The sequence below is a fragment of the Callithrix jacchus genome, chromosome 22, assembly GCF_049354715.1.
Source record: "Callithrix jacchus isolate 240 chromosome 22, calJac240_pri, whole genome shotgun sequence".
Lineage (NCBI taxonomy): Eukaryota > Metazoa > Chordata > Mammalia > Primates > Cebidae > Callithrix > Callithrix jacchus.
The window spans coordinates 47,491,780-47,515,871 of record NC_133523.1 but is presented as its reverse complement, the minus strand read 5'-3'; the positions used below and the strand labels follow the sequence as shown (position 1 = coordinate 47,515,871).

Below are 24,092 nucleotides of genomic sequence, written 5' to 3'. Positions count from 1 at the left end.
CCCTCCACCCTGCTCTAGTTGCGGTTCTCTGCCTGCCCCAGCCTCCTCAGCAGCTAGGACTACAGGTGCATGCTACCATGCCCAGCTGATTTTTGTATTTTTAGTAGAGACGGTTTCACCGCCTTGGCCAGGATGATCTGAATCTCTTGACCTCATGGTCCACCCGCCTCGGCCTCCTAAAGTTCTGGGATTACAATTGTGAGCCACCGCGCCCAGCTGGTAGTTCTATTTCTAACTTTTTAAGGAACCTCCACACTGTTCTCTACAGTGATTGCACAGCTTTTCATTCCCACCGAAGTATGCAAGGGAGCCAGTTTCTCCACATCCTCACCAATGCCGTCTCCTTAAACAAATACCATCCATTGCAGGGTGTTTTCAACATGTTAAATACCTTGTTGCGCGATTTTAGCAAAGATCACAATATTAAAAACTTGGAGAAGGGTTCCTGTGGCTCCCATTTCAAATACGAGGAAATGTCAGCTTCTGAGTTTGTAACGTCTTGCCCAAGAGCTGCGGCTGTTGACCTGTGGAGCTGGGAAGGTGTCCAAGGCATGTTGCACCACCCCATAGGACAAGGACCTTTATTCTGCCATGTACCCCCGCCCCACTGCCCTCCTGGGCCTAGGTGAGTCCTGGAGGGAGTGGGGAGGACTGGAAAGGGGGTCGGGAGGTCTGGAAAGTTCTCTGCTCCCATAGATTCACAAAGAGGTGACACATGGAGTAACTAGTTTAGCGTCATCTGATCATGCGGGTAAGCGACGTTTTTCAGAAACCAAGGCCCTCCCTCTGGTCTCAGTGAGAAGTGTGAAAAGAGCAGGGCAGAAAGCTCTTCCTCTTGCGTGAGGCAGTTGCTGTGGGAACCCCATAGGCAGGAGGTGGCTGGCACAACCTGCCCGCTTGCATGTGCTGCAGAGTTCTGGGACTGGGGTCATGTCTCCCCACCCCACCGCCCTCCTGGGCCTAGGTGAGTCCTGGAGGCAGCAGGGAGGACTGGAAAGGGGGTTGGGAGGTCTGAAAAGTTCCCTGCTCAAGCCTGACTCCAGTCCTGAGGATTCTAGGGGGGAAGTGTCCTCCTCCCCCAAGACTGCCCTGCTCTCCCTGGGGCCTAAGTCGGACCAGAGAAGACCTTGTCCTAAAAACAGGGACCTGGGTGTGGGGATAAGGTCAGCTTTAAGGGGTGCAGTGGCTCACGCCTGTTATCCCAGCACTTTGGGAGCCAAGGGGGGTGGATCACCTGAGGTCAGGAGTTTGAGACCAGCCTGGCCAATGTGGTAAAACCCCACCTCTACAAATACAAAAATTAGCTGGGCGTGGTGGCTCACGCCTGTCATCCCAGTTAGTTGGGAGGCTGAAGCAGGAGAATCTCTTGTACCCAGGAGGCAGAGGTTACAGTGAGCCGAGATTGTGCCACTGCACTCCAGCCTGGGAAACCAGAGCATAACTCTATCTGCAAAAAATAAAAAAGGGCTTGGGGAGCAGGAGCCTTTTTGGAAGAGGAGACTTTGGGATTTATTTTGAAACCAGTTTGCAGCAAGAAGGATTATACTCAGACAGTGATGTGGAGGAGGGGCGGTTTGGTCATTATGAAATGCTGAATGTGCCCAGCTGCATGGAGCCTCCTTTTGATAGCAGCCCCGTGTGAGGACTGGGCGGTGGGCATTTCTCTCACTGCGGCTTCTCTTCCAGTGCTCTGCCTGGCCCAGATGATCCGCACACAGGAGGGTGAGTCCCGTCTTCATCCCGTCTCCCCAGTCCCCTCTGTACCCCAAGGGCAGTTCTGGGTGGGAGTGAAGTTGATTCTCAGAGGGCCCGGAGGGATCCCTGAAATGTGCCCTAGATTGCAAACGATTCCACATGGGAAATGCGCTGCCCTCACCCCTTTCTCTCCTTTATTCTCCGCCTGTCATATTTTGCTTTTCTTATTTTTAACTGACAAATCTTATTTTTAATTGACAATTATGTATGTTTGTGGGGTACAATGTGATGTTACAGCGGATGTAAACATTGTGGACAGATTAAATAAGGATAGCTAACATACCAATCACATCACATACTTATTGTGATGAGAACATTCAAAACCTACTTTTAGCAATTTTGAAGTATATAATAAGTGATTCTTAACTCTCGTCAGCCTGCTGTGCAATAGACCGCAAAACTTCCTCCTCCTGTCTCATCGAAACTCCTCCTCATCAGCGTCTCTCCCAAGGCCTCCACCTCCAGCCTCTAATACCATTACTCTACTCTCTACCTCTGTGAGATGACTTTTTTTTTTTGAGGCAGAGTTTCACTCTCGTCACCCAGGCTGGAGTGCCGTGGCGCAATCTTGGCTCACTGAAACCTCTGTTGCCTGGATTCAAGGGATTCTCCTGCCTCAGCCTCACAAGTAGCTGGGATTGCAGGCATGCGCCAACACGCCTGGCTAATTCTTGTATTTTTGGTAGAGATGGGATTTCATCATGTTGGCCAGGCTGGTCTTGAACTCCTGACCTCAGGTGATCTACCTGCCTTGGCCTCCCAAAGTGCTGGGAGTACATTTGTGAGCCACCACGCCCAGCCGAGACGAACTTTATTTTAGATTCCACATGCGGCGTTTGGCTTTCTGTGCCCGGCTTATTTCACTTAGGGTAATATCCTCCAGTTCATCCATGTTGTTGGAATGACAGAACATCCTTCTTTTTCTGGGCTGTATAATATTCCATTGCATATGCACACCACATTTTCCTTATCCATTCCTTTGCGGGTGGACGCTCAGGTTATTTCCACGTCTTGGCTGCTGTGGGTCATGCCGCAGTCATCACAGGAGTGCAGGCGTCACTGCCACACTCCGATTTCCACAATGGTGATTCAAATCCAACATGACCAAGGCTGAGCCCGGGAGCTTTCCCCAGATGAGCCCACGCTTCCCTCAGCAGCCCTTTGGCGGGGAATACAACAGTCACCAAGGGCAGACTCTGAAGACTCATCCTCTTCTCCATCCTCCTAGATGCATCCTGTCACCCAGTCCTGGTGATTTCACTCCAGATTTTTCTCATCTTTCCCTCTCTCTTCATGTACTTTTCCTGCATCCGCCCCAAGTGACCGCACCTCTCCCCTCCGCGGCTCCCCGAGGCCGGCCTCAGCCTGTCCATGCCCCGGCTGCCCGCTCCCTTCCTGACACTGGGGACACTGTGATTTGAGAAAGCACAAACATGACCATTGTACCATCCACAATTTTTAAATTGTGTTCAAAATTTTTCTTTTAATATCTCATTGTAAGGTTAAACATCCTTTTTTCCTCAGAGCCCTTCCTCTGTTTATCTTCAGGTAGAATCAGACCCACGCCCCTCTCTCTGGTCTGGACATGCTGGTTTTTCCAGCCACATCCTGTCCCTGTGACTTCGGGCTCACTCATCTCTACATCTTCCAGCTGCTTTCACTTTCTCAAACACTCCATATTCTGTTCAATATTGGGCTGTCTCACATGCCGATTTAAAAAAAAATCCATTTTGGGCCCGGCGAGGTGGCTCACCCCTATAATCCCAGCACTTTGGGAGGCTGAGGCGGGTGGATCACGAGGTCAAGAGATCGAGACCATCCTGGTCAACATGGTGAAACCCCGTCTCTACTAAAAATACAATAATTAGCTGGGCATGGTGGCGCATGCCTGTAATCCCAGCTACTCAGGAGGCTGAGGCAGGAGAATTGCCTGAACCCAGGAGGCGGAGGTTGCGGTGAGCCGAGATGGCGCCATCGCACTCCAGCCTGGGTAACAAAAGTGAAACTCTGTCTCAAAAAAAAAAAATTCATTTTAAAAATGACCGATGAGGCTGGGTGCAGTGGGTCATGACTGTAATCCCAGCGCTTTGGGAGGCTGAGGCGGGTGGATCACCTGAGGTCAGGAGTTTGAGACCAGCCTGGCCAACATGGGGAAATCCTGTCTCTATTAAAAATACAAAAATTAGGCCGGGCGCGGTGGCTCACGCCTGTAATCCCAGCACTTTGGGAGGCCGAGGTGGGTGGATCACGAGGTCAACAGATCAAGACCATCCTGGTCAACATGGTGAAACCCCGTCTCTACTAAAAATACAAAAAATTAGCTGGGCATGGTGGTACGTGCCTGTAATCCCAGCTACTCAGGAGGCTGAGGCAGGAGAATTGTCTGAACCCAGGAGGCGGAGGTTGCGGTGAGCCGAGATCGCGCCATTGCACTCCAGCCTGGGTAACAAGAGCGAAACTCCGTCTCAAAAAATAAAAATAAAAAATAAATAGAAAAATTAGCTGGGTGTGGTGGCACGTGCCTGTAATCCAGCTACTCGGGAGGCCGAGGCAGGAGAATTGCTTGAACCTGGGAGGTGGAAGTTGCAGTGAGCCACTGCACTCCAGCTTGGACAACAGAGCGAGACTCTGTCTCAAAAAAACAAAAACAAACACACACACAAGAAAAGGCAAACCAAAACAATGAAAACTGCATGTACTTCTCATGTCCATATGGCTCTGTGGGCTGCGCATAGTGTGGAACGGCTGCACCGAGCTAGGTCACGCATTCCTCCCGTGCTAATCATGTTTTGTGGTGAGACGCTTAGAGCACCTCTATTAGCAGTGTCCAGTAATGCGACATCGCTGTTAACTGCAGTCACTGTGTGGTACATTAGTCTCTTGAGTTGCTTTCTCCTCTCTAACTAAAACTTTGTAACCTTTCTAGCGACATGCCCTGACTGCTTTCCCCACTTTGAGTGCCCTGGTGTCCTGTCTGCTCAGCTCAGGTAGCTTCTACGCCTCCCTCAGCTCTCAGCTCAATGGCGCTTCCCCTGACTTTGCCAAGGAGGTCAGCTCCACCGCCCACCAGCCCCTAGATGCCCACACTTACCCACAGGAAGCTGATCGCAGTTCACAGCTGCAGCTTTGCACAATTCTTCCATCAGTCTCTGTCCTCCCTTCTAGACGTCCACCGCCCAAGGGCGGGCATCCTGTGTGTGTCTCTCACGTTTGTGGAAACAGCAGCCCATGAAAAATGTCTTTAAACAGATTGACAAGCAACTGAGATATGGTTAAAAGAACGAGAAATGGACAAATGGGTGGGTTTGGGGAGATGGCAGAAGGATACAAAATTTCAGCTAGATAGGGGGAGTAAGTTGAGGATGGTGCCACGTGGTGACTGGATCAATCACAATGTGTTGCATGCTCCGCTAAGAGGGCAGATTTGAAATGTTCTCACCGCGAAAAAGCTATGCAAACTAAGGTTATACTAATTAGCCTGATTCAGCCACTCCACAATGTATACCTGTATCAAAACGTCATGTTGCGGACCTGACATAGATGCAGTTTTGATTTGTCGATCATAAAGAATGAGAAAGCACGGAGGAGCGAATTGAAGGCTTGCCAGCTCTCTGTCCTGGTCAGGGATTTTGCTGATTTTCAAACAACTTTTCCTGTTTTAGGGTTTCACACCCACCCTTCCTCCTCCACCCCAAGCCCAGAGACAAATGAGGTTTTCCAAGAGCCTTAATAACAAAGAAATGCAAATTAGGCTGAGAAGACAGCAGAAACTTTACAGGAAAACCCAGAGGTGGTGGCTCCACAGAGACTTGCATTAGCAGCGGGGACCTGTCACGGGCTGGGCTGCTTCGAGCAGATCAGGGCTGGGGGCTTCCCCCTCCCCCCCACCAGACCCTCACAGGAGCCTGGCAACCCCCATCCCACACTCAGTCCCACCCGGGACTGGCCAGTGCCCTTCGGGCCCCAGCACCTGTCATCTCCAGAACTCTCACTTCCCTGTCCCCTGTCCTTCACAAGTGACGGTGTCATCCCCATGCTGTGCCTCCCTCCCACCCTCTGTCCCTCTGGAAAGTGGCCCTGGGCTCTGCAGCAGACACGAAGGGCCCCAGGCCGCTCTGACTCTTCCCACGTGACCCTGAGCGAGGCTCAAGCTGTGAGCAAGTCTCAGGGTCCTTAGTGTCCACTGGGAAAATAACTCCGCAGCGATGAGAATTGACACGCAGGTGGAAGGTGCAGGAGACGGGAAATGATCTAAAGTTGGGCTGTGGTTGCGGCTGCATAACTGTATAAATTTGCTAAAAACCCTGAATTGTGATGCGAATGACATGTGACATGGTGACTTCCTACAGTGGACACTGAGTCCTTCTCTGCTTCCCTCCTAGGGGCCCTGCCCAGACCCTCCATCTCGGCTGAGCCAGGCACCGTGATCCCCCTGGGGAGCCCTGTGACTTTCGTGTGCCGGGGCCCAGTTGGGGTTCACGAATTCCGCCTGGAGAGGGAGAATAGAGCCCAGTACAAAGATAATTATGATGTGTCTCTAGTTAGTCCATTTTTGTCAGAGGCCACATTCCGCATTGACTCAGTGAGTGAGGACAGCGCCGGGCATTATCGCTGCATCTATCATAAGGCCTCCAGATGGTCTCAGCACAGTGAGCAGCTGGAGCTGGTGGTGAAAGGTGAGGACGCCACCTGGGCCCTGCCCTAGTCTCAGCTCTGCCCTCGAGCTTGTCCCCAGGTCCCTGGACCCTGTCCCAGCTGCTGTCCTCTCTCTGTGGCCACCCTTGCCCTCCTCCTGACCCCCAAGCCCTGCCCTCCCCCTCTCCCTCTGCGCACCCCTCCACCCTGCCGTCACACTTGCTTAGGTCCCTGGAGCCCTGGTCCCCTCTGGACACCACAGATGACCTGGACACTCAGCCCCAGCAGCGGGTGGGCTCAGAGATGCCTCTGCTTGGCTGGGTGGGGAGTGGGTTCCCAGAGATCAGGGGGCAACCCCCCTACAAGGGGCTGAGCGTCTTTTCACACAGGATGGATGGTCCACTTGTTATTCCTCTCCCCTGAGCCAGAACCTGCCCCAGGGAATGTGCTCCTCCTGCTGTGGCTCATCTCCCATTGGGCAGAACACAGGGTCCAGGGTGGCTCCTGACCAGGGCTGGGCAGTACTGTGGGACATCCTCTGGTGTGTGACCACACGGACCCCTGTGTGTGCTCAGCCGCAGAGACATCCTGGAGTCCAAGTCCAATCCACTTTCATGTACCCCCAGGGCCTCAAAGGAGTCCCCTGAGGTCAAGCAGAGCTGGTGGGGAGTGGGGAGCAGAGGGAGTGACCAGCCCCTGGCAGAATGGGCCAAGCAGCGGGGCTCTCCCAGCCTCCTGTCCCCTGCCCCATTTTCTCTGGAGTCTTGGGACATTGTCTGGGATTGTGTAATGAACATGGGGCTTTTGGAGGCGGCTCGGGGGGAGGAGGGCAGGTTGGATGGGATGGTTCCAAATATTTCTCCTGCCCTTGTTTACAGGAACCCCTGGGGGTGCCAACTTCCCCCGCCCTCCCGTACCCTCTCCCCTACCCCCACAGTGACTCCCCCTCCCCCGTCTCCCTCCCCCCTGCACCAAGCTTAGCTCCTCAGCAGGAGGGGGTGCTGGGGATGCAGCTCCGGGTCCAGCCCTGGGCCCTGGGTTTGGAGTCAAGGACTAGGGAGACTGTGGGAAGGGACTGACACTGCCCAGCTCTGGGAGGTCGCTGATGCTCATAGAGACCAGAGCAGCCACGGTACCACGACTGCAACCTCACTCCACGCCAGGCACCCCGGAAAGCGCTGAACACAAACCCCACTCTATGGGGGAGGTACTAGGCTGATTCTCTAACTCCTCCTCCTCTCTAATATGCAACGCAGAAATTCAAGTTTCTTGCTCAAAGGCAGGAGGCTATGAAGGGGAAGGGGCAGGGGAAGGGGCAGGGGCCGGGGCAGGGGCCGCCCACCCGGGCAGCCACACCCTAGACTTCTGGGCTTGCCTGAGCTCCATGCTGCCCCCTTGTGGGCATGTCCTCATCATTCACCCCGCTCTGCACCTGTGAGTGACTGAGAACTCACCTTCCAACCTGGGACACCCAGAGAGTGACCAGGAGGCTCCTGTTGGCTATGTGATTTCCGGGGGAGGCCTGAACAGTGGAGTAGGGTCCCTTAAGAGGAGGACAATGCCAGAGGGAGGGGACATGGCCTGTGCACGGTGACCAGGATGAAGTCATGAGGCTTCCCTTCCATCTGGCTCTGCCCCTGGACTCTGTGATGGGAGTAAGCTGCCCCAGGTCCCTGGGTGTCAAGTTGCCTATCTCCCGCTGAGGTCTGTGATCAGAGCCTTCCAGGCGAGGACACGGGGTCAGAAGCCATCCACAGACCCTTCCCTACCTGTGTTTCCCTCGCTAGAGTGGTCGTCCCTGACCTAGACCAGTGACAGTCTGTGAGGCTCGGGCTCTGAGCTCAGGCAGGTGGGACCATGTGGGAGGTGGGAGGAGTGATGCTGTGCTCCATCCAGACCCCCTCAGAGGCTCCTGGGCTGCCAGGGTGCAGTGGGACATGCTCCTGAGCCCAGCAGACCTGGTTCAAGTCCAGTGTCTGGTTTTAATTAGCCCTCTGTCTGCAGGAATGTCTTCCCTCTCCTTGTCTACCTCTCCTTCCCTCTCTCGTCTCTCATCTTTCATGCAGTGACATATAAAGGTTACGATGACGGACCCTCCTTGCAGCCAGATTGCTGGGTTCATGGTTCAAGTCCTGGTGCTTCTGCCACCCCCCAGCTCTGTGCCTGATGGTGACTCACACAAACCTGTGTCCCAAATTCCTCATGTGAAAAATAAGCAGTGAAAAAGCTGTCCTTGCAGAATCATTTAGGGGAGGCCAGGTGTGGTGGTTCACACCTGTAATCCCAGCACTCTGGGAGGCTGAGGCGGGTGTATCACGAGGTCAGGAGGTCAAGACCAGCCTGGCCAATATGGTGAAACCCCGTCTGTACCAAAAATATTTTTTAAAAAATTAGCCAGGCGTGGTGGTGGGCACCTGTAATCCCAGCTACTGGGGAGGCTGAGACAGAGAATTGCTTGAACCCAGGAGGCCAAAATCATGCCACTGCACTCCAGCTTGAGTGACAGAGCGTCTCAAAACAAAAGAAAAAAAGAATTGTTTAGGGGACACTTGAGTTCAGGTACACACAGTGCTTCCATCAGTGCTGATTAGAAAACTCCCAAGGAGGGTGAAGTATTTTGTACTCACAGGGACTGTGCCAGGCACGGAAGCCTCCGGGTTTGATGCACCATGAATGAGAAGAAATGGCATCCCGCCTTGTGAACCTCAATAATGATAAATAGTTAGAATGAGTAATAGAAAGGCACATATGCCTTTATATGCCTACACAAATAAAAACATATGATTTGCAATGTAAAATTTCAGATCTATAATTTAAATTATATTAAATATGTTTACATCATATATTACATATATAAGAAACATAATTATATAATAAAAATGTTAGTGTATCACTATATATGATTATATTATATATTATATGAAATATATATTTACAATATATAGTGTAATAAATTTCAAGTGTTATAATTAATGAATAAATCATATATATTCAGGTAAATATATATTATCTATTATGTATAATTATAATAGAAAAACATTTTATAGTTAATTATAGGTTTATCAGCAATATAAATTACACATTATATATTATAGTGAATATATGTAACATATAAGTATAAATCATATACATTTAACATTATATACATTACATTGTATGTGCGTGTCAAGATTACATAATTATAAATATATTTGTTATATATTATACATTTGCATAATACATGATACATATAACCTTAAATATTATAAAAGTGTAATATTGCACGTACATAGTACATATGTCATTTTTTTAAATGGTGGCAAATGTTATAAAGACCAAGCCCAGGCAGTCATGGCGTAGAATAAAGCGTCGTGTGCTGGATCTTGGACCCTGGAGGAGGCGTGAGGGAAGGACACTCCAAGACAGGGGAGGGGAGGGGCCGCTGTTCCTGGAAGAGGGACCCTGGGTTTGGGAGAGCCCTGCAGGACCCCATTTCGTCGCCCGTGAAGTGGGTATGGTGTGCACTGTGCAGAGGAGGGTGGATGATCGAGATGACGGAGAAGCCCTGAGCAGGGAGCCCAGCCAGTGCCGCACACACTCGCCCGCTAGCTGCAGGCCTTCAGGAAACAGCAGCACAGTGGGCCTTGGATTCTTCCCACGGGAGGGCGGGTCAGACCTGGGGATTCTTGCATTCTGGTGGGAACCCAGAAGGAGGTCAGGGAGGGAAGGGCTGCTTTCCTTTTCTTATGGGTGGCTGGTCTCTGCCTAGATCTGCAGAGGGCAGAGAGCAGCGATGTCTAACACAGCTTCACGCCAAGGAAACACGCTGTATCTGCACTGTCCAGTAGGGATGGCATTAGGCACATGTGGTCACTAAGCCCTAGAGATGCAGACAGTGCAGCTAGCTTCTCAGGCCATTTAAATATCAACAGCAACGTGTGGCTTTCATTCTGGACAGTAGATGTAGAAAGTTTCCATCATCACAGAAGACTCTGCTGGGCGGGGTGCTCGTCTAGAAGGAGCGGTCAGGGTCCTGGGGAATGAAGGGAGATTCCTGCAGGGGTCGTGGGAGGACTCAGAACCTTTTCTGTCCAGCTCAGGGCTCTGCCTCCACCTCTTTCTGATTTCTCCCTCCCAGGACCCACGCCGAGGCCCTCAGACAACTGTAACAATGAGCGTGAGTGATGGGGACTGTGCGGCATGAGCCTGGTGTGTCCCTCTTGTGCAAGGAGAAAGAGGTCAGGCTTTGGGGTTGGTCAGATTCCCGTTCTGCCAGTGGCTGGCTGTGTCCCTGTGCAGAGGACCCCAGCACTCAGGACCCCAGTGGTGGAAGAAGCGGATAATGATCCCTGTGCTGCAGGACTGTTTCCCCCTGAGAGATTTTAATCCCTGTGCTGTGGGACGATTATTTATCTGAGAGATCTGATATATTAGTACGTCTGTGACACACACATGATATGTGTGTGGTATGCAGTAGGTGCTCAGTAAGTGCACACTGCTGAAAACCTGTTTCTGTCTTTCTTAGATGCCCCTGCTCCCCAAGGCCTGAAAGCTGAGCATCTCTATATTCTCATCGTGGTCTCAGTGGTCTTCCTCCTTTGTCTCTTCCTCCTGGCCCTCTTCTTCCTCCATCGCCAGAATCAGATAAAGCAGGGTAGGTGTCAGAGGCAGGGTGGAGAGGCTTGGGGAAGCTGTCAGGAGATGCTAGGAAGAAGGTCTCCTTAATTCAGACCCCGACTGTCCTCAGGGCCCCCCAGAAGCAAGGATGAGGAGGAGAAGCCACAGCAGAGGTGAGGCCCCCGGGAATGAGTCCTGGACATCCATCCAGTCCTCTGCCGCCAGGCTGCCCCTAATGTTCATTTTTATTTTTCCTTTCAGGCCCAACATGGCTGTTGATGTTCTAGAGAGAAAAGCAGGTAAAGAGGGAGGAGGAGGGACAGGCCTGGGACAGGGAAGTGGGAACTTGGTGCCAATCCAGATGCAATGCGGGGGGAGGGGGGAAGAATCTTCAGGAACATTCTAGAAGGCCGTATTATAGATTGGGTGCAGGATGACATCTGAAGCTGGGGGTCTCAGGCAGATTTGCCCTGTGACATCCTCCCCAGGAAAATGACCTGTGTCTTGTCCCCCAGACATGGCCACAGTTGATGCACTTCCTGAGAAGGACAGAGAGACCAACACCTCGGTGAGCCTTCCCGCTAGTTATGAAAGTAACCCAAATTTAGCAGCTTAAAAAAAGTCTCAGTTCCTTGGGTCAGGAATTCAGGAGTGGCTCAGCTGGGCAGTTCCAGCTCACAGTCTGTGCTGAGGTTGCTGTCGAGAGGTCGCCCAGGGCTGTGTGCATCTGAAGGGTCCTGTGGGCTGGAGGCTCCACAACCGAGACGCTCACTCCCACAGCTGCAGCAGAGGCCTCTGTTCCTCTCACAGGGGCCTCTCCACACTGCCAGCTTCCCCCAGAGGGAGGGACCCAAAGGTGTGGGGAGGGCAGAAGCACAATGTCTTTTGCCTCAGCTTGGAAGTTAGGAGTCTTCACTTCTGCCTTGTTCACTGTCACATAGAGCAACCCTCATTCCCTGTGGGTGGGCTCTTCACACGGATGCATTTTCAGGAGTGGGTCCTCGGGGCCCATGGAGATGGCAACCACAGCCCTCCATCCCCACAGCCCTCCATCCCCACAGCCCCACATCCTCACCCTCCACCAGCCTCTCCGTCACCCTGGCTCTCTCTCTCCCAGGCCCCGACTGCAGAGGGCCCCCAGGAGGTGACATATGCTCAGCTGGACCACGGGGCCCTCACACGCAGGACAGCCCAGGCTGTGTCCACAGAGCCCTTGGCCGAGGCCAGCATGTACGCAGCCATTGTCAAACGCTGACCCCAGGGCCACCTGGCCTCTACACCTGGAGACTCTAGGAAAAGCCTGAAGCAGCCCTTTGGAAGGCTTCGGCTTGGACTCATCCTCGTCTGGAAAGGCTCCCAGGCAGATCTGGAGACAAGAGCTGGAGCCTGGAGGTTTCTAACCGGCATGCGGAAGGCTCATTAGCCAGCTGGTCCCTTCTGCAATTGAGCAGCTCCTTGGACAGACTGTCTCTCAGCTGATTCCAGAGACCCAGGTACAGTTACCTGGCTGTTTCTAGAGACCCAGCTTTACTCACCTGACTGTTTCCAGAGACCCAGCTACAGTTACCTGGCTGTTTCTAGAGACCCAGCTAAAGTCACCTGCCTTTTCTAGAGGCCCAGCTACAGCCATCAGGCTATTTCCAGAGACCCAGCTACCTCCAGTCAGCTGATTTCCTGAGTAGTGATGCAGACCCCAAACTGGTCCCAGGTGTCTCCGGTGAACCTCCAGTGACCCCGGAGACTTTGCTTAATTATCTTCCCTGCTGACCCCAAAAACCTTCCCAGAAGTCAAGTGATAACCTTGAGACTGCGCTATACACACACAGCTGGCAGCTATGCCCGATTCTCTGCATCACGCTCTCCTCTGGCATCAATAAATTATTTTGAAGACCTCACATCTGGCAGCCCCGTTCCTGGTCCTGGGTGCACAGGTCTCCTGGACCCAGCCTCTGCCTTCACAGTTGTTCAGAGCTGAGTAAAGGAAACAGAACCTACAAAGGAGGTGTCAGAAAAAAAGCATTTTCTTTTTTAAATTTAATTGATCAAGATGGTACATATTCAAGGCGTAAAATGTGATAATTTGTTATACGCATACATTGTGCAATGATAACCACAATCTCTTTTTATTTATTTATTTTTTTAGATGGAGTTTGACTCTTGTTGCCCAGGCTGGAGTGCAGTGGCACACTCTTGGCTCACCGCAACCTCCGCCTCCCAGGTTCAAGTGATTCTCCTGCCTCAGCCTCCTGTGTAGCTGGGATTACAGGTGTGCGCCACCATGCCTGGCAAATTTTTGTATTTTTAGTAGAGACGGGGTTTCACTATGTTGGCCAAGCTGGTCTCAAACCCCCAACCTCAGGTGATTCACCCGCCTCGGCTTCCCAAAGTGCTGGGATTACAGGCGTGAGCCACCGTGCCTGGCTGATAACCACAATCAAATTCACCAGCGCACCCATCACCACGAATACTAGATATTAGATATCCCGAACTTGCTCCTCAGACAGTGGCAGGATGGGAAAAACCCCAAAGTACTGGGACACTGCTGTGTCATTATAGGTCACAGGCCATGGATGAAAAACGCTCTTTGCTCTGCCTTTTTTCTACTGTTTTAATTTATACTGGCATGCTAAAGCCTTCCTATCGTGTGTAATAAATGCTTCAGTGAAAATGCAAAAAAAAAAAAAAAGGACTTCATGTTGTCAGTGTTTTCTGACAAAGCACGTGTATCAGGAATGAATGAAGGAGGTTCAGCTGGGTGAAGGCAGAGAGCTGACCCTGCCAGTTCACACCTGCACATACATGCACAGGAATGCATGCTCTCACACACATGCATACACACGCGGAGAGATGTGCACACACTCCCATGCCCAGGAAACCAAGAAATCATTGAGCCTGCTTTGGTTGAGGCATATCCGAGTATCCACCCTACCTGTAGGGTCTGTTTTTTGTTGTTGTTGTTGTTGTTTTGTTTTGTTTTGTTTTTTTGGAGATGGAGTCTTGCTCTGTCATCCAGGCTGGAGTGCAATGGTGCAGTCTCGGCTCACTGCAACTTCTGCCTCCTGGGTTCAAGCGATTCTTCTGCCTCAGCCTCCTGAGTAGGTGAGATTACAGGTGCCTGCCACCATGCCCGGCTAATTTTTGTATTTTTAGTAGAGACAGGGTTTCACCATTTTGGCCAGGCTGGTCTCGAACTCCTGACCTCGTGATCCACCCACTTTGGCCTCCCAAAGTGCTGGGATTACAGGTGTGAGCCACAGTGCCGGGCCTGTCTTTGAAAAACAAAAACAAAACCCCAAACAGTAACAAGACTGAAGTAGAGATTCCAACAGGCATAGCTTCTGGTGAGACCCCACCTGAGGAGAACTGCACGTGTAAACAAATATCAAAACATTTGATATGATTTGGCTCCATGTCCCCATCCAAATCTCATCTTGAATTGTAATCCCCATAATTCCCACATGTCAAGGGAGAGACCAGGTGGAGGTAATTGAATCACTGGGGCAGTTTTCCCCCTGCTGTTCTCTTGATAGTGAGTGAGTTCTCATGAGATCTGAGGTTTTATAAGTGTTTGGTAATTCCTCCTGTGTTCATGCTCCTTCCTGCTTGCTTGAGAAGAAGATGCCTGCTTCCCCTTTGCCTTCTGGCGTGGTTCTAAGTTTCCTGAGGCCTCCCAGCCATGCTGAAATTGTGAGGCAATTACACTTCTTTCCCTTATAAATTACCCAGTCTCGGGTAGTTCTTTATAGCAGTGTGAAAACAGAGTAATACAACACTGTACTCCATAAATATTCGCCATTATTAACTGTCAATGAAAATAGGAATACTAAACAATCCCAGAAAACCAGACCAAACAAACAAGTGAAGGGACCCGGACAAGAAGCCTGCATGCCCATTACAAAGAGAGGACTTAAAAATATTTTTTATAGAAAGATTTTTAATTCAGCAAAAATTCAGCCAGCTCTTTCTATGGGGCAGTTGCTAATTTAGTTCTAGGCAAACATTGACATATTAAATTCTCCTACAAACACTCCACAGCGTGCCCTATATTATTTTCCTCATTAAAAAAAAAGAGAAAAAAAAAAAAAAACTATGGACCAAGACACGAAGTAACTTGTTCAAGATCAGCCATGTCTCAGAGGCGGGGGCTTCAGATCCTCATGAGGCTCCCGACTCCACGTTATGAACCCCTGGACAGGCTGCAGCTCACCGTGCTGGAAGGTTTCTGTCCCGGTTCAAAGAAGGTGGGTGCCTGGCTGGCCTTCCCAATTTTAATTGGCACTGAGATTTAATTTTCTATTTGCACTCAGGTCTCATTTCCTCCTGGGATCTACTCCCAATGCTGGACTCTGTATCTTTGCTTTCTTGTGTGAACATCCTGACTGATTTTTCCTCTTCTTCACATGGGACACATTTCCCTGCTCTGTGCATCTCTGTCCCTTTCTCTCTTTCTGTCTTTCTCTTTCTGGGTGTCTCGTCTCTTTTTTTGGCATCTCTGTCTTTCTTCTCTGGTTGTTTTTCAACCATCAGCGGAGTGTTTTCTCCTATAACATCTTCTTTGACTCTGACTCTGAGGGTGACAGGTGGGTAAATGAACTCTTTAGCAAAAGGTGAACAGTCTGGACGTAGCAGAGGATTTGGGCATTCTTTTACCCCTTGCAGAGCACAGGAGGGCTGAGCAGGTCCCAGCGTCTGCTCCAGTGTAAGGAAGTCCAGGAAGTTCAGGCAGTGAGGTAACAGTGGAAAGCAGGACAGATATAGTTTAGGGGAATTGAAGCAAAAACACCGAACTGTTAATAGTGGAAAGAGGAAGAGCCAAGAGAGAAGACAGAAAATCAGATGCAGGGACTATTTCTTTCTTTCTCTTTCTTTCCTTTTCTCTTTCTTTTTTCTTTTCCTTCCTTCCTTCCCTTCCCCCCTTCCTCCCCTCCCCTCCCCTCCCCTTCCCTTCCTTCCTCTGTCTCTCTCTCTTTCCTTTTTTTTTTTTTTAATGGAGTCTTGCTCTGTGACCCAGGCTGGAGTGAAGCGGCACAATTACTGCAGCCTCCGCCTACCGGGTTCAAGCAATCCTCCTGCCTCAGCCTCCGGTGTAGCTGGGATTACAGGCACTTGCCACCACGCCTGGCTAACTTTTGTATTTTTAGTAGAGATGGGGTTTCACCATGTTGGTCAGGCTGATCTCGAACTCCTGACCTCAGGTGATCTGCCTGCCTCGGCCTCCCAAAGTGCTGGGATTACAGGCGTGAGCCACGGCGCCCAGCCCCAGCTTCATTCTTTTGATGAAGATACCCAATTTGTGCAATGTAATTTGTTGAAGAGACTCTTTCATTGTGCGTTTTTACTCTGCAGGCTTCATTTATTCAGTTTCACTTTGTTTTTTGCTTTTCTGATTGGGTAATTTTAAATATTTTTCAAGTTTGCTGATTCTTTCTTCTGCTTAATCAAGTCTGCAGTTGAAGCTCTCCATAGAATATTTTATTTCAGTAACTGTATTCTTCAGTTCCAGAATTTCTATTTGGTTCTGTTAGTGATTTCTTTTTTAAAACATTTTTAAATTTCAGCTGGGCATGGTGGCTTGTGCCTGTAACACCATCATTTTGGGAGTCTGAGGCAGAAAGATCACTTGAGCTCAGGAGTTACAGACTAGCCTGGCAACATGGAGAAACCTCATCTCTACCAAAAATACAGGAAAAAAAAATTAGGTGTGGTGGCCCATGCCTGGGAGGCGGAGGCTGCACTGAGCCAAGATTGTGCCTCTGCACTTCAACCTGGGTGACAGAGTGAGAGGCCATCTCTAAAAAGTTAATTTTAATAACTTTTGGGGTACAAGTGTTTTTTGTTACATGGATGTAACTTTTTATCTAATTTTTCATTCTACGCATAAAATGTCAGCCTTATTTGATGAGTCGTCCAGCTATTTTCTCTTAAGCTCACTGAGCTCCTTAACAATGATTATTCTGAAATCTTCATCATTCAATTTATAGATCCCCATTTCTTTGAGGTTGGTCATTGGAGCTTTGTTTTCTTTTTCATGGCGATATTTTTGCTTTCTTCCCCCCATGTTCCTTAAGCTTCTGTGTTGCTATCTTTGCATTTGAGAAAGCAGTCCCCTCTTTCAGTCTTTACTGACTGGCTCCAAAAGAGAAACACCTGGGCCGGGTGCGGTGGCTCAAGCCTGTAATCCCAGCACTTTGGGAGGACGAGGCGGGTGGATCACGAGGTCAACAGATCGAGACCATCCTGGTCAACATGGTGAAACCCCGTCTCTACTCAAAATAAAAAAAATTAGCTGGGCACGGTGGCGCATGCCTGTAATCCCAGCTACTCAGGAGGCTGAGGCAGGAGAATTGCCTGAACCCAGGAGGCGGAGGTTGTGTTGAACCCCCCTCCCTTTTTTTTTTTTGAGATAAAGTTTCACTCTTATTGCCCAGGCTGAAGTGCAATGGCACAATCTTGGCTCACTGCAACCTCCATCTTTCGGGTTCAAGCAATTCTCCTGCCTCAGTCTCCTGAGTAGTTGGGATTATAGGTGCCCGCCACCACACCCAGCTAAGTTTTGTATTTTTAACAGAAACGGGGTTTCATCATATTGGTCAGGCTGGTCTCAAACTCCTAACCTTGTGATCCGCCCGTCTCAGCCTCCCAAAGTGTTGGGATTATAGGCGTGAGCCACTGCGCCTGGCTGCTGTGAGATTTTTAATCTTTCCTTGCTCCTGGCTCCCCCTGCCAACTATGCAGCCATGCCAATCCATGCAGAGATCCAAGTGGGGCAAGGCTGAAGGGGTCCTCTTGGGCAATTTCCCCTGAGGCTGGGGAAGCTGTGTGCTCACTCTGCTCTTACTTTCCTCTCAGGGGAAATTGCAGGCATTTGGGGCCCTCTTGGCTCTAAGTTGTACCACCTTAAAAGTCGGGTAATAAAAACATATTAGAACTACTCTTATCTTCCTTAAAAAAATTTTTTTTTTTTTTGGCCGGGTGCGGTGGCTCAAGCCTGTAATCCCAGCACTTTGGGAGGCCGAGGCGGGTGGATCACGAGGTCAAGAGATCGAGACCATCCTGGCCAACATGGTGAAACCCCGTCTCTACTAAAAATACAAAAATCAGCTGGGCACGGTGGCGCGTGCCTATAGTCCCAGCTACTCGGGAGGCTGAGGCCGGAGAATCGCTTGAACCCAGGAGGCGGAGGTTGCAGTGAGCCGAGATTATGCCACTGCCCTCCAGCCTGGGTAACAGAGTGAGACTGTCTGAAGGGAAAAAAAGGGGGGTGGATGTCATGAAAGGGCACGTACTGAATTACTCTACTTACACGAAGGACTGTAAGCGTCAAAGTCATCCAGGTGGAAAACGGAATATTGGTGCCCCTCTCCCCTCCTTCCTCTCCCCTCCTCTCCCCGCCCCGCCCCGCCCCAGGTCAGCCATCCACCACCCTTTTACACGCGGTAGCGCTGTCCCCACTGGGAGTAAAGATAAGTACCCTGAGACCCACTAGGGGGCAGGAGTATCTCATGTGACTTTATTTACTTAGTCTTTGAGATGGAGTCTGGCTCTGTCTGTCGCCCAGGCTGGAGTGCAGTGACACGATCTCTGCTCACCGCGACCTCCGCCTCCCAGGTTCAAGGGGTTCTCCTGCCTCAGCCTCCAGAGTAGCTGGGACTACAGGCACCACCACACCCGGCTAATTGTGTTTTCAGTAGAGACGGGGTTTCACCGAGTTAGCCAGGATGTCTCCATCTTTTGACCTGGTGATCCCACCGCGGCTTCCCAAGTGCTGGGGTGACAGGCGTGAGCCACCGCGCCCGGCCGTCATTTGACCGTATGCGCGTGTCTTTTAAAGAATATATTAAAATGGACAACTGGAGGCAGGACTGAAAGACAAACGCACATGGAAACACTTCTGGACACGAACATATACAATGACTACTCGTCAATTAAGGGGATCGGACCGGGCGCGGCGGCTCAAGCCTGTCATCCCAGCACTGGGAGGCCGGGGCGGGCAGACTCTGAGAGCAGCCTGGCCACTGTCACCCCGGCTAGCTGGGAGGCCCAGGCGGGAGGTGGAGGCTGCGGCGACGTTTCGTCGCTTGTCTTCGCGGTACTGCGTTTGTGACGTGTCGTGACTGAAATGCGGCTTTAATGACGGTCACGCAGCTCCCAAACCCTCCTTCACTGGCGACGCCGCAGGGGAGCTCCCGGGGCGCGGGGGCCGCTGTCGCCGTTGAAAACCGTGAAGGGAAGGAAACCTCGCGCTGTGCAGGTCCCCGGCATTGAGCCGCCGCCCTCTGTCCCGCCGGGCACGGCCCTCACACCGGCCAGCCCAGGTGCCCGCTTTCCACGCCTGGGGGGAAACCCGCCCCGCCCCGATTTGAAATGTGCCATCTGGAAAACTGACTCATCGTCTTCGTTTTTATCGTTTATTACTTTCCAATTCCTCCTCCTTCGCTCCTCCCACTCCCAAAATTTTAGAGTCATCAGTGGTTCTTTCTCTCCCCAGTTCAGTCCAAGGCCAAGCTCTGCAGAACCCAGAGGGAGCAGCACGAGCATCTCCTCAGTGCCTCGGCGTGACCGCTTCTCCTCCGCCACCCATCTTGGGTGAGCGGGTGCAGACAGTCCCGCCTCAGACACGCCCGCCCCACGCGCCGCTCCCGCCTCAGACGCGCCCGCCCCACGGGCCGCTCCCGCCTCAGACACGCCCGCCCCACGCGCCGGTCCCTCCTCAGACGCGCCGGTCCCTCCTCAGACACGCCCGCCCCACGCGCCGCTCCCGCCTCAGACGCGCCCGCCCCACGCGCCGCTCCCGCCTCAGACGCGCCCGCCCCACGCGCCGCTCCCGCCTCAGACACGCCCTCCGCACGCGCCGCTCCAGCCTCAGAGACGCCGGCCCCACGCGCCGCTCCCGCCTCAGACACGCCCTCCGCACCCGCCGCTCCAGCCTCAGACACGCCCTCCGCACGCGCCGCTCCCGCCTCAGACACGCCCTCCGCACCCGCCGCTCCAGCCTCAGACACGCCCTCCGCACGCGCCGCTCCCTGACACGCCCTCCGCACGCGCCCCTCCCTCCTCAGACACGCCCTCCGCACCCGCCGCTCCAGCCTCAGACACGCCCTCCGCACGCGCCGCTCCCTGACACGCCCTCCGCACGCGCCCCTCCCTCCTCAGACACGCCCTCCGCACCCGCCGCTCCAGCCTCAGACACGCCCTCCGCACGCGCCGCTCCCTGACACGCCCTCCGCACGCGCCCCTCCCTCCTCAGACACGCCCTCCGCACGCGCCGCTCCAGCCTCAGAGACGCCCGCCCCACGCGCCGCTCCCTCCTCAGACACGCCCTCCGTACGCTCCACGCCCTCCACACGCGCCGCTCCCTCCTCAGACACGCCCTCCGCACGCGCCACGCCCTCCACACGCGCCGCTCCCGCCTCGGACACGCCCGCCCCACGCGCCGCTCCCGCCTCGGACACGCCCTCCGCACGCGCCGCTCCCGCCTCGGACACACCGGCCCCACGCGCCGCTCCCTCCTCGGACACGCCCTCCGCACGCGCCGCTCCCGCCTCGGACACGCCCTCCGCACGCGCCGCTCCCTCCTCGGACACGCCCTCCGCACGCGCCGCTCCCTCCTCGGACACGCCCTCCGCACGCGCCGCTCCCGCCTCGGACACGCCCGCCGCACGCGCCGCTCCTCTCGGACACGCCCTCCGCACGCGCCGCTCCCGCCTCGGACACGCCCTCCGCACGCGCCGCTCCCTCCTCGGACACGCCCTCCGCACGCGCCGCTCCCTCCTCGGACACGCTCTCCGCACGCGCCGCTCCCTCCTCGGACACGCCCTCCGCACGCGCCGCTCCTCTCGGACACGCCCTCCGCACGCGCCGCTCCTCTCGGACACGCCCTCCGCACGCGCCGCTCCCTCCTCGGACACGCCCTCCGCACGCGCCGCTCCTCTCGGACACGCCCTCCGCACGCGCCGCTCCCTCCTCGGACACGCCCTCCGCACGCGCCGCTCCCTCCTCGGACACGCCCTCCGCACGCGCCGCTCCCTCCTCGGACACGCCCTCCGCACGCGCCGCTCCTCTCGGACACGCCCTCCGCACGCGCCGCTCCTCTCGGACACGCCCTCCGCACGCGCCGCTCCCTCCTCGGACACGCCCTCCGCACGCGCCGCTCCCTCCTCGGACACGCCCTCCGCACGCGCCGCTCCTCTCGGACACGCCCTCCGCACGCGCCGCTCCCTCCTCGGACACGCCCTCCGCACGCGCCGCTCCTCTCGGACACGCCCTCCGCACGCGCCGCTCCCTCCTCGGACACGCCCTCCGCACGCGCCGCTCCTCTCGGACACGCCCTCCGCACGCTCCACTCCCTCCTCGGACACGCCCTCCGCACGCGCCGCTCCTCTCGGACACGCCCTCCGCACGCGCCGCTCCCTCCTCGGACACGCCCTCCGCACGCGCCGCTCCCTCCTCGGACACGCCCTCCGCACGCGCCGCTCCCTCCTCGGACACGCCCTCCGCACGCGCCGCTCCTCTCGGACACGCCCTCCGCACGCGCCGCTCCCGCCTCGGACACGCCCTCCGCACGCGCCGCTCCTCTCGGACACGCCCTCCGCACGCGCCGCTCCCTCCTCGGACACGCCCTCCGCACGCGCCGCTCCCTCCTCGGACACGCCCTCCGCACGCGCCGCTCCCGCCTCGGACACGCCCTCCGCACGCTCCACTCCCTCCTCGGACACGCCCTCCGCACGCGCCGCTCCTCTCGGACACGCCCTCCGCACGCGCCGCTCCCTCCTCGGACACGCCCTCCGCACGCGCCGCTCCCTCCTCGGACACGCCCTCCGCACGCGCCGCTCCTCTCGGAGTCCGGTCTCAGGTGTGGAAGGAAGTCAGCTGCGGCAGCAAACGCGCTTCTCGGCGGAAACGAAGCCCCGGCCGCTGTCCGGTGAGTCTGCCCTGTGCTCTGAACGGCGTGGGAAGGTTCGTGAACGCGGCCCACGCAGCCCCGCGGTTCCTTCCACGGGGCACCCGCCCGTTTCCTTGAAGAAAGTCCGGTCTGATAGGTGAAGTCACGTGCCCGAGGCCGGCCAGGTTCCAGGGAGCGGGTCTTCAGACCCCCCGGGCCCCGGCTCTGTGCTCTAAACCCCGGGCCGAGCCAGCGCTCTCCTGGGGGTCCTCGGCTGAGGTGAGCGCGTGGCCATCCCCACCCACGGTCCCCGAAGCCGAGCCTCAGTTTCCCATGCCAGTCAGGTCACATTTCCGGCTGAGGTGAGCGCGTGGCCATCCCCACCCACGGTCCTGGAAGCCGAGCCTCAGTTTCCCATGCCACTCAGGTCACATTTCCGGCTGAGGTGAGCGCGTGGCCATCCCCACCCACGGTCCCCGAAGCCGAGCCTCAGTTTCCCATGCCAGTCAGGTCACATTTCCGGCTGAGGTGAGGGCATGGCCATCCCCACCCACGGTCCTGGAAGCCGAGCCTCAGTTTCCCATGCCACTCAGGTCACATTTCCGGCTGAGGTGAGGGCGTGGCCATCCCCACCCACGGTCCCCGAAGCCGAGCCTCAGTTTCCCATGCCAGTCAGGTCACATTTCCGGCTGAGGTGAGCGCGTGGCCATCCCCACCCACGGTCCCCGAAGCCGAGCCTCAGTTTCCCATGCCAGTCAGGTCACATTTCCGGCTGAGGTGAGCGCGTGGCCATCCCCACCCACGGTCCCCGAAGCCGAGCCTCAGTTTCCCATGCCAGTCAGGTCACATTTCCGGCTGAGGTGAGGGCGTGGCCATCCCCACCCACGGTCCTGGAAGCCGAGCCTCAGTTTCCCATGCCAGTCAGGTCACATTTCCGGCTGAGGTGAGCGCGTGGCCATCCCCACCCACGGTCCCCGAAGCCGAGCCTCAGTTTCCCATGCCAGTCAGGTCACATTTCCGGCTGAGGTGAGCGCGTGGCCATCCCCACCCACGGTCCTGGAAGCCGAGCCTCAGTTTCCCATGCCACTCAGGTCACATTTCCGGCTGAGGTGAGGGCGTGGCCATCCCCACCCACGGTCCCCGAAGCCGAGCCTCAGTTTCCCATGCCAGTCAGGTCACATTTCATCCGCAGATCTTCCTAAGCCTCTATTCTTTATCGCTGTGAAAAACTGGAACCTCAAAGACCCGTCCTGCAGGATGAATCCTAAGTGGTTGACTGGCCACCGATATAAATTGCTTGGCTCTACTATAAAGTCTAATATTTATTTATAGATATTTTAATACTTTTTTTTTTTTGACGCGGAGTTTCGCTCTTGTTACCCAGGCTGGAGTGCAATGGCGCGATCTCGGCTCACCGCAGCCTCCGCCTCCTGGGTTCAAGCAATTCTCCTGCCTCAGCTTCCCGAGTAGCTGGGACTACAGGCACGTGCCACCATGCCCAGCTAATTTTCTGTATTTTTAGTAGAGACGGGGTTTCACCATGTTGACCAGGATGGTCTCGATCTGTTGACCTCGTGATCCACCTGCCTCGGCCTCCCAAAGTGCTGGGATTACAGGAGGGAGCCACCGCGCCCAGCCTTTAATAAATTCTAATATTTATGTTAGAGCCAAGCAGCTACTTTTGGGCTGGAAGTCACACTCGTGCTGTGAGCTCCCTGAAAACCCACGCCTCTTAGCAACTTCGGGGCTTCCAGAGCTCACCTGAACCAACCAATCAGGGCTCAGCTGTACTCACCATTCAACATCAAGCAAGTTTAAATCCTTCATGACCTCGCCCCGATTCCCCTGAGATGAGTCCTGGGGGGGGAGGGGTGCATGCCAGGGGTCTGCAGTGGGGTCCAGTGTGGAGGGGAGGAGAGACACCACCTTGACCAGGTGGGGCAGCAGCAGATACTCTCACAGACGCCCCTGAATCCCTGGGACTAAGTGGACCTTGAGGCATGTGACCGTTCATATTCATATTAGGTGTAAACTTCTTGATTGGATTGAAGGAAGCCTAGAAGCTGGTGAAGCATGGTTTCTGGTGACTGACATTTGGGTCAGTGGCCTGGGAGAGAAGGCCCACCCTCAGTGTGGGCGGCACCATGAAATCGCTGCCAACGCAGCTCTGACAAAGCAGGTGGGAGGAGGGGATGAGCAGCTTGCTGAACCCTCGCCCTGCACT

The 24,092-nt window shown here is 54.3% G+C and overlaps 2 protein-coding genes across 2 annotated transcripts; both read left to right on the top strand.

Moving 5' to 3' along the window:
* The first annotated feature begins 1,684 nt into the window (after positions 1–1,684).
* Positions 1,685–12,887, top strand: LAIR1 (leukocyte associated immunoglobulin like receptor 1). The gene is given in 8 exon segments (XM_078360877.1): positions 1,685–1,722; positions 6,138–6,431; positions 10,508–10,546; positions 10,895–11,023; positions 11,117–11,159; positions 11,248–11,285; positions 11,475–11,554; positions 12,104–12,887. Coding segments are annotated over 8 exon segments (780 nt in total). The 5' UTR covers positions 1,685–1,703; the 3' UTR covers positions 12,242–12,887.
* Positions 12,888–15,113: 2,226 nt separating this feature from the next.
* Positions 15,114–23,458, top strand: LOC128930510 (uncharacterized). Its single transcript, XM_078359614.1, has 6 exons — positions 15,114–15,227; positions 15,514–15,566; positions 19,132–19,301; positions 19,475–19,541; positions 20,046–21,907; positions 23,253–23,458. Exons 1-6 carry the CDS (start codon positions 15,114–15,116, stop codon positions 23,336–23,338), a joined length of 2,352 nt encoding a protein of 783 aa, XP_078215740.1. The 3' UTR covers positions 23,339–23,458.
* Positions 23,459–24,092: the final 634 nt, after the last annotated feature.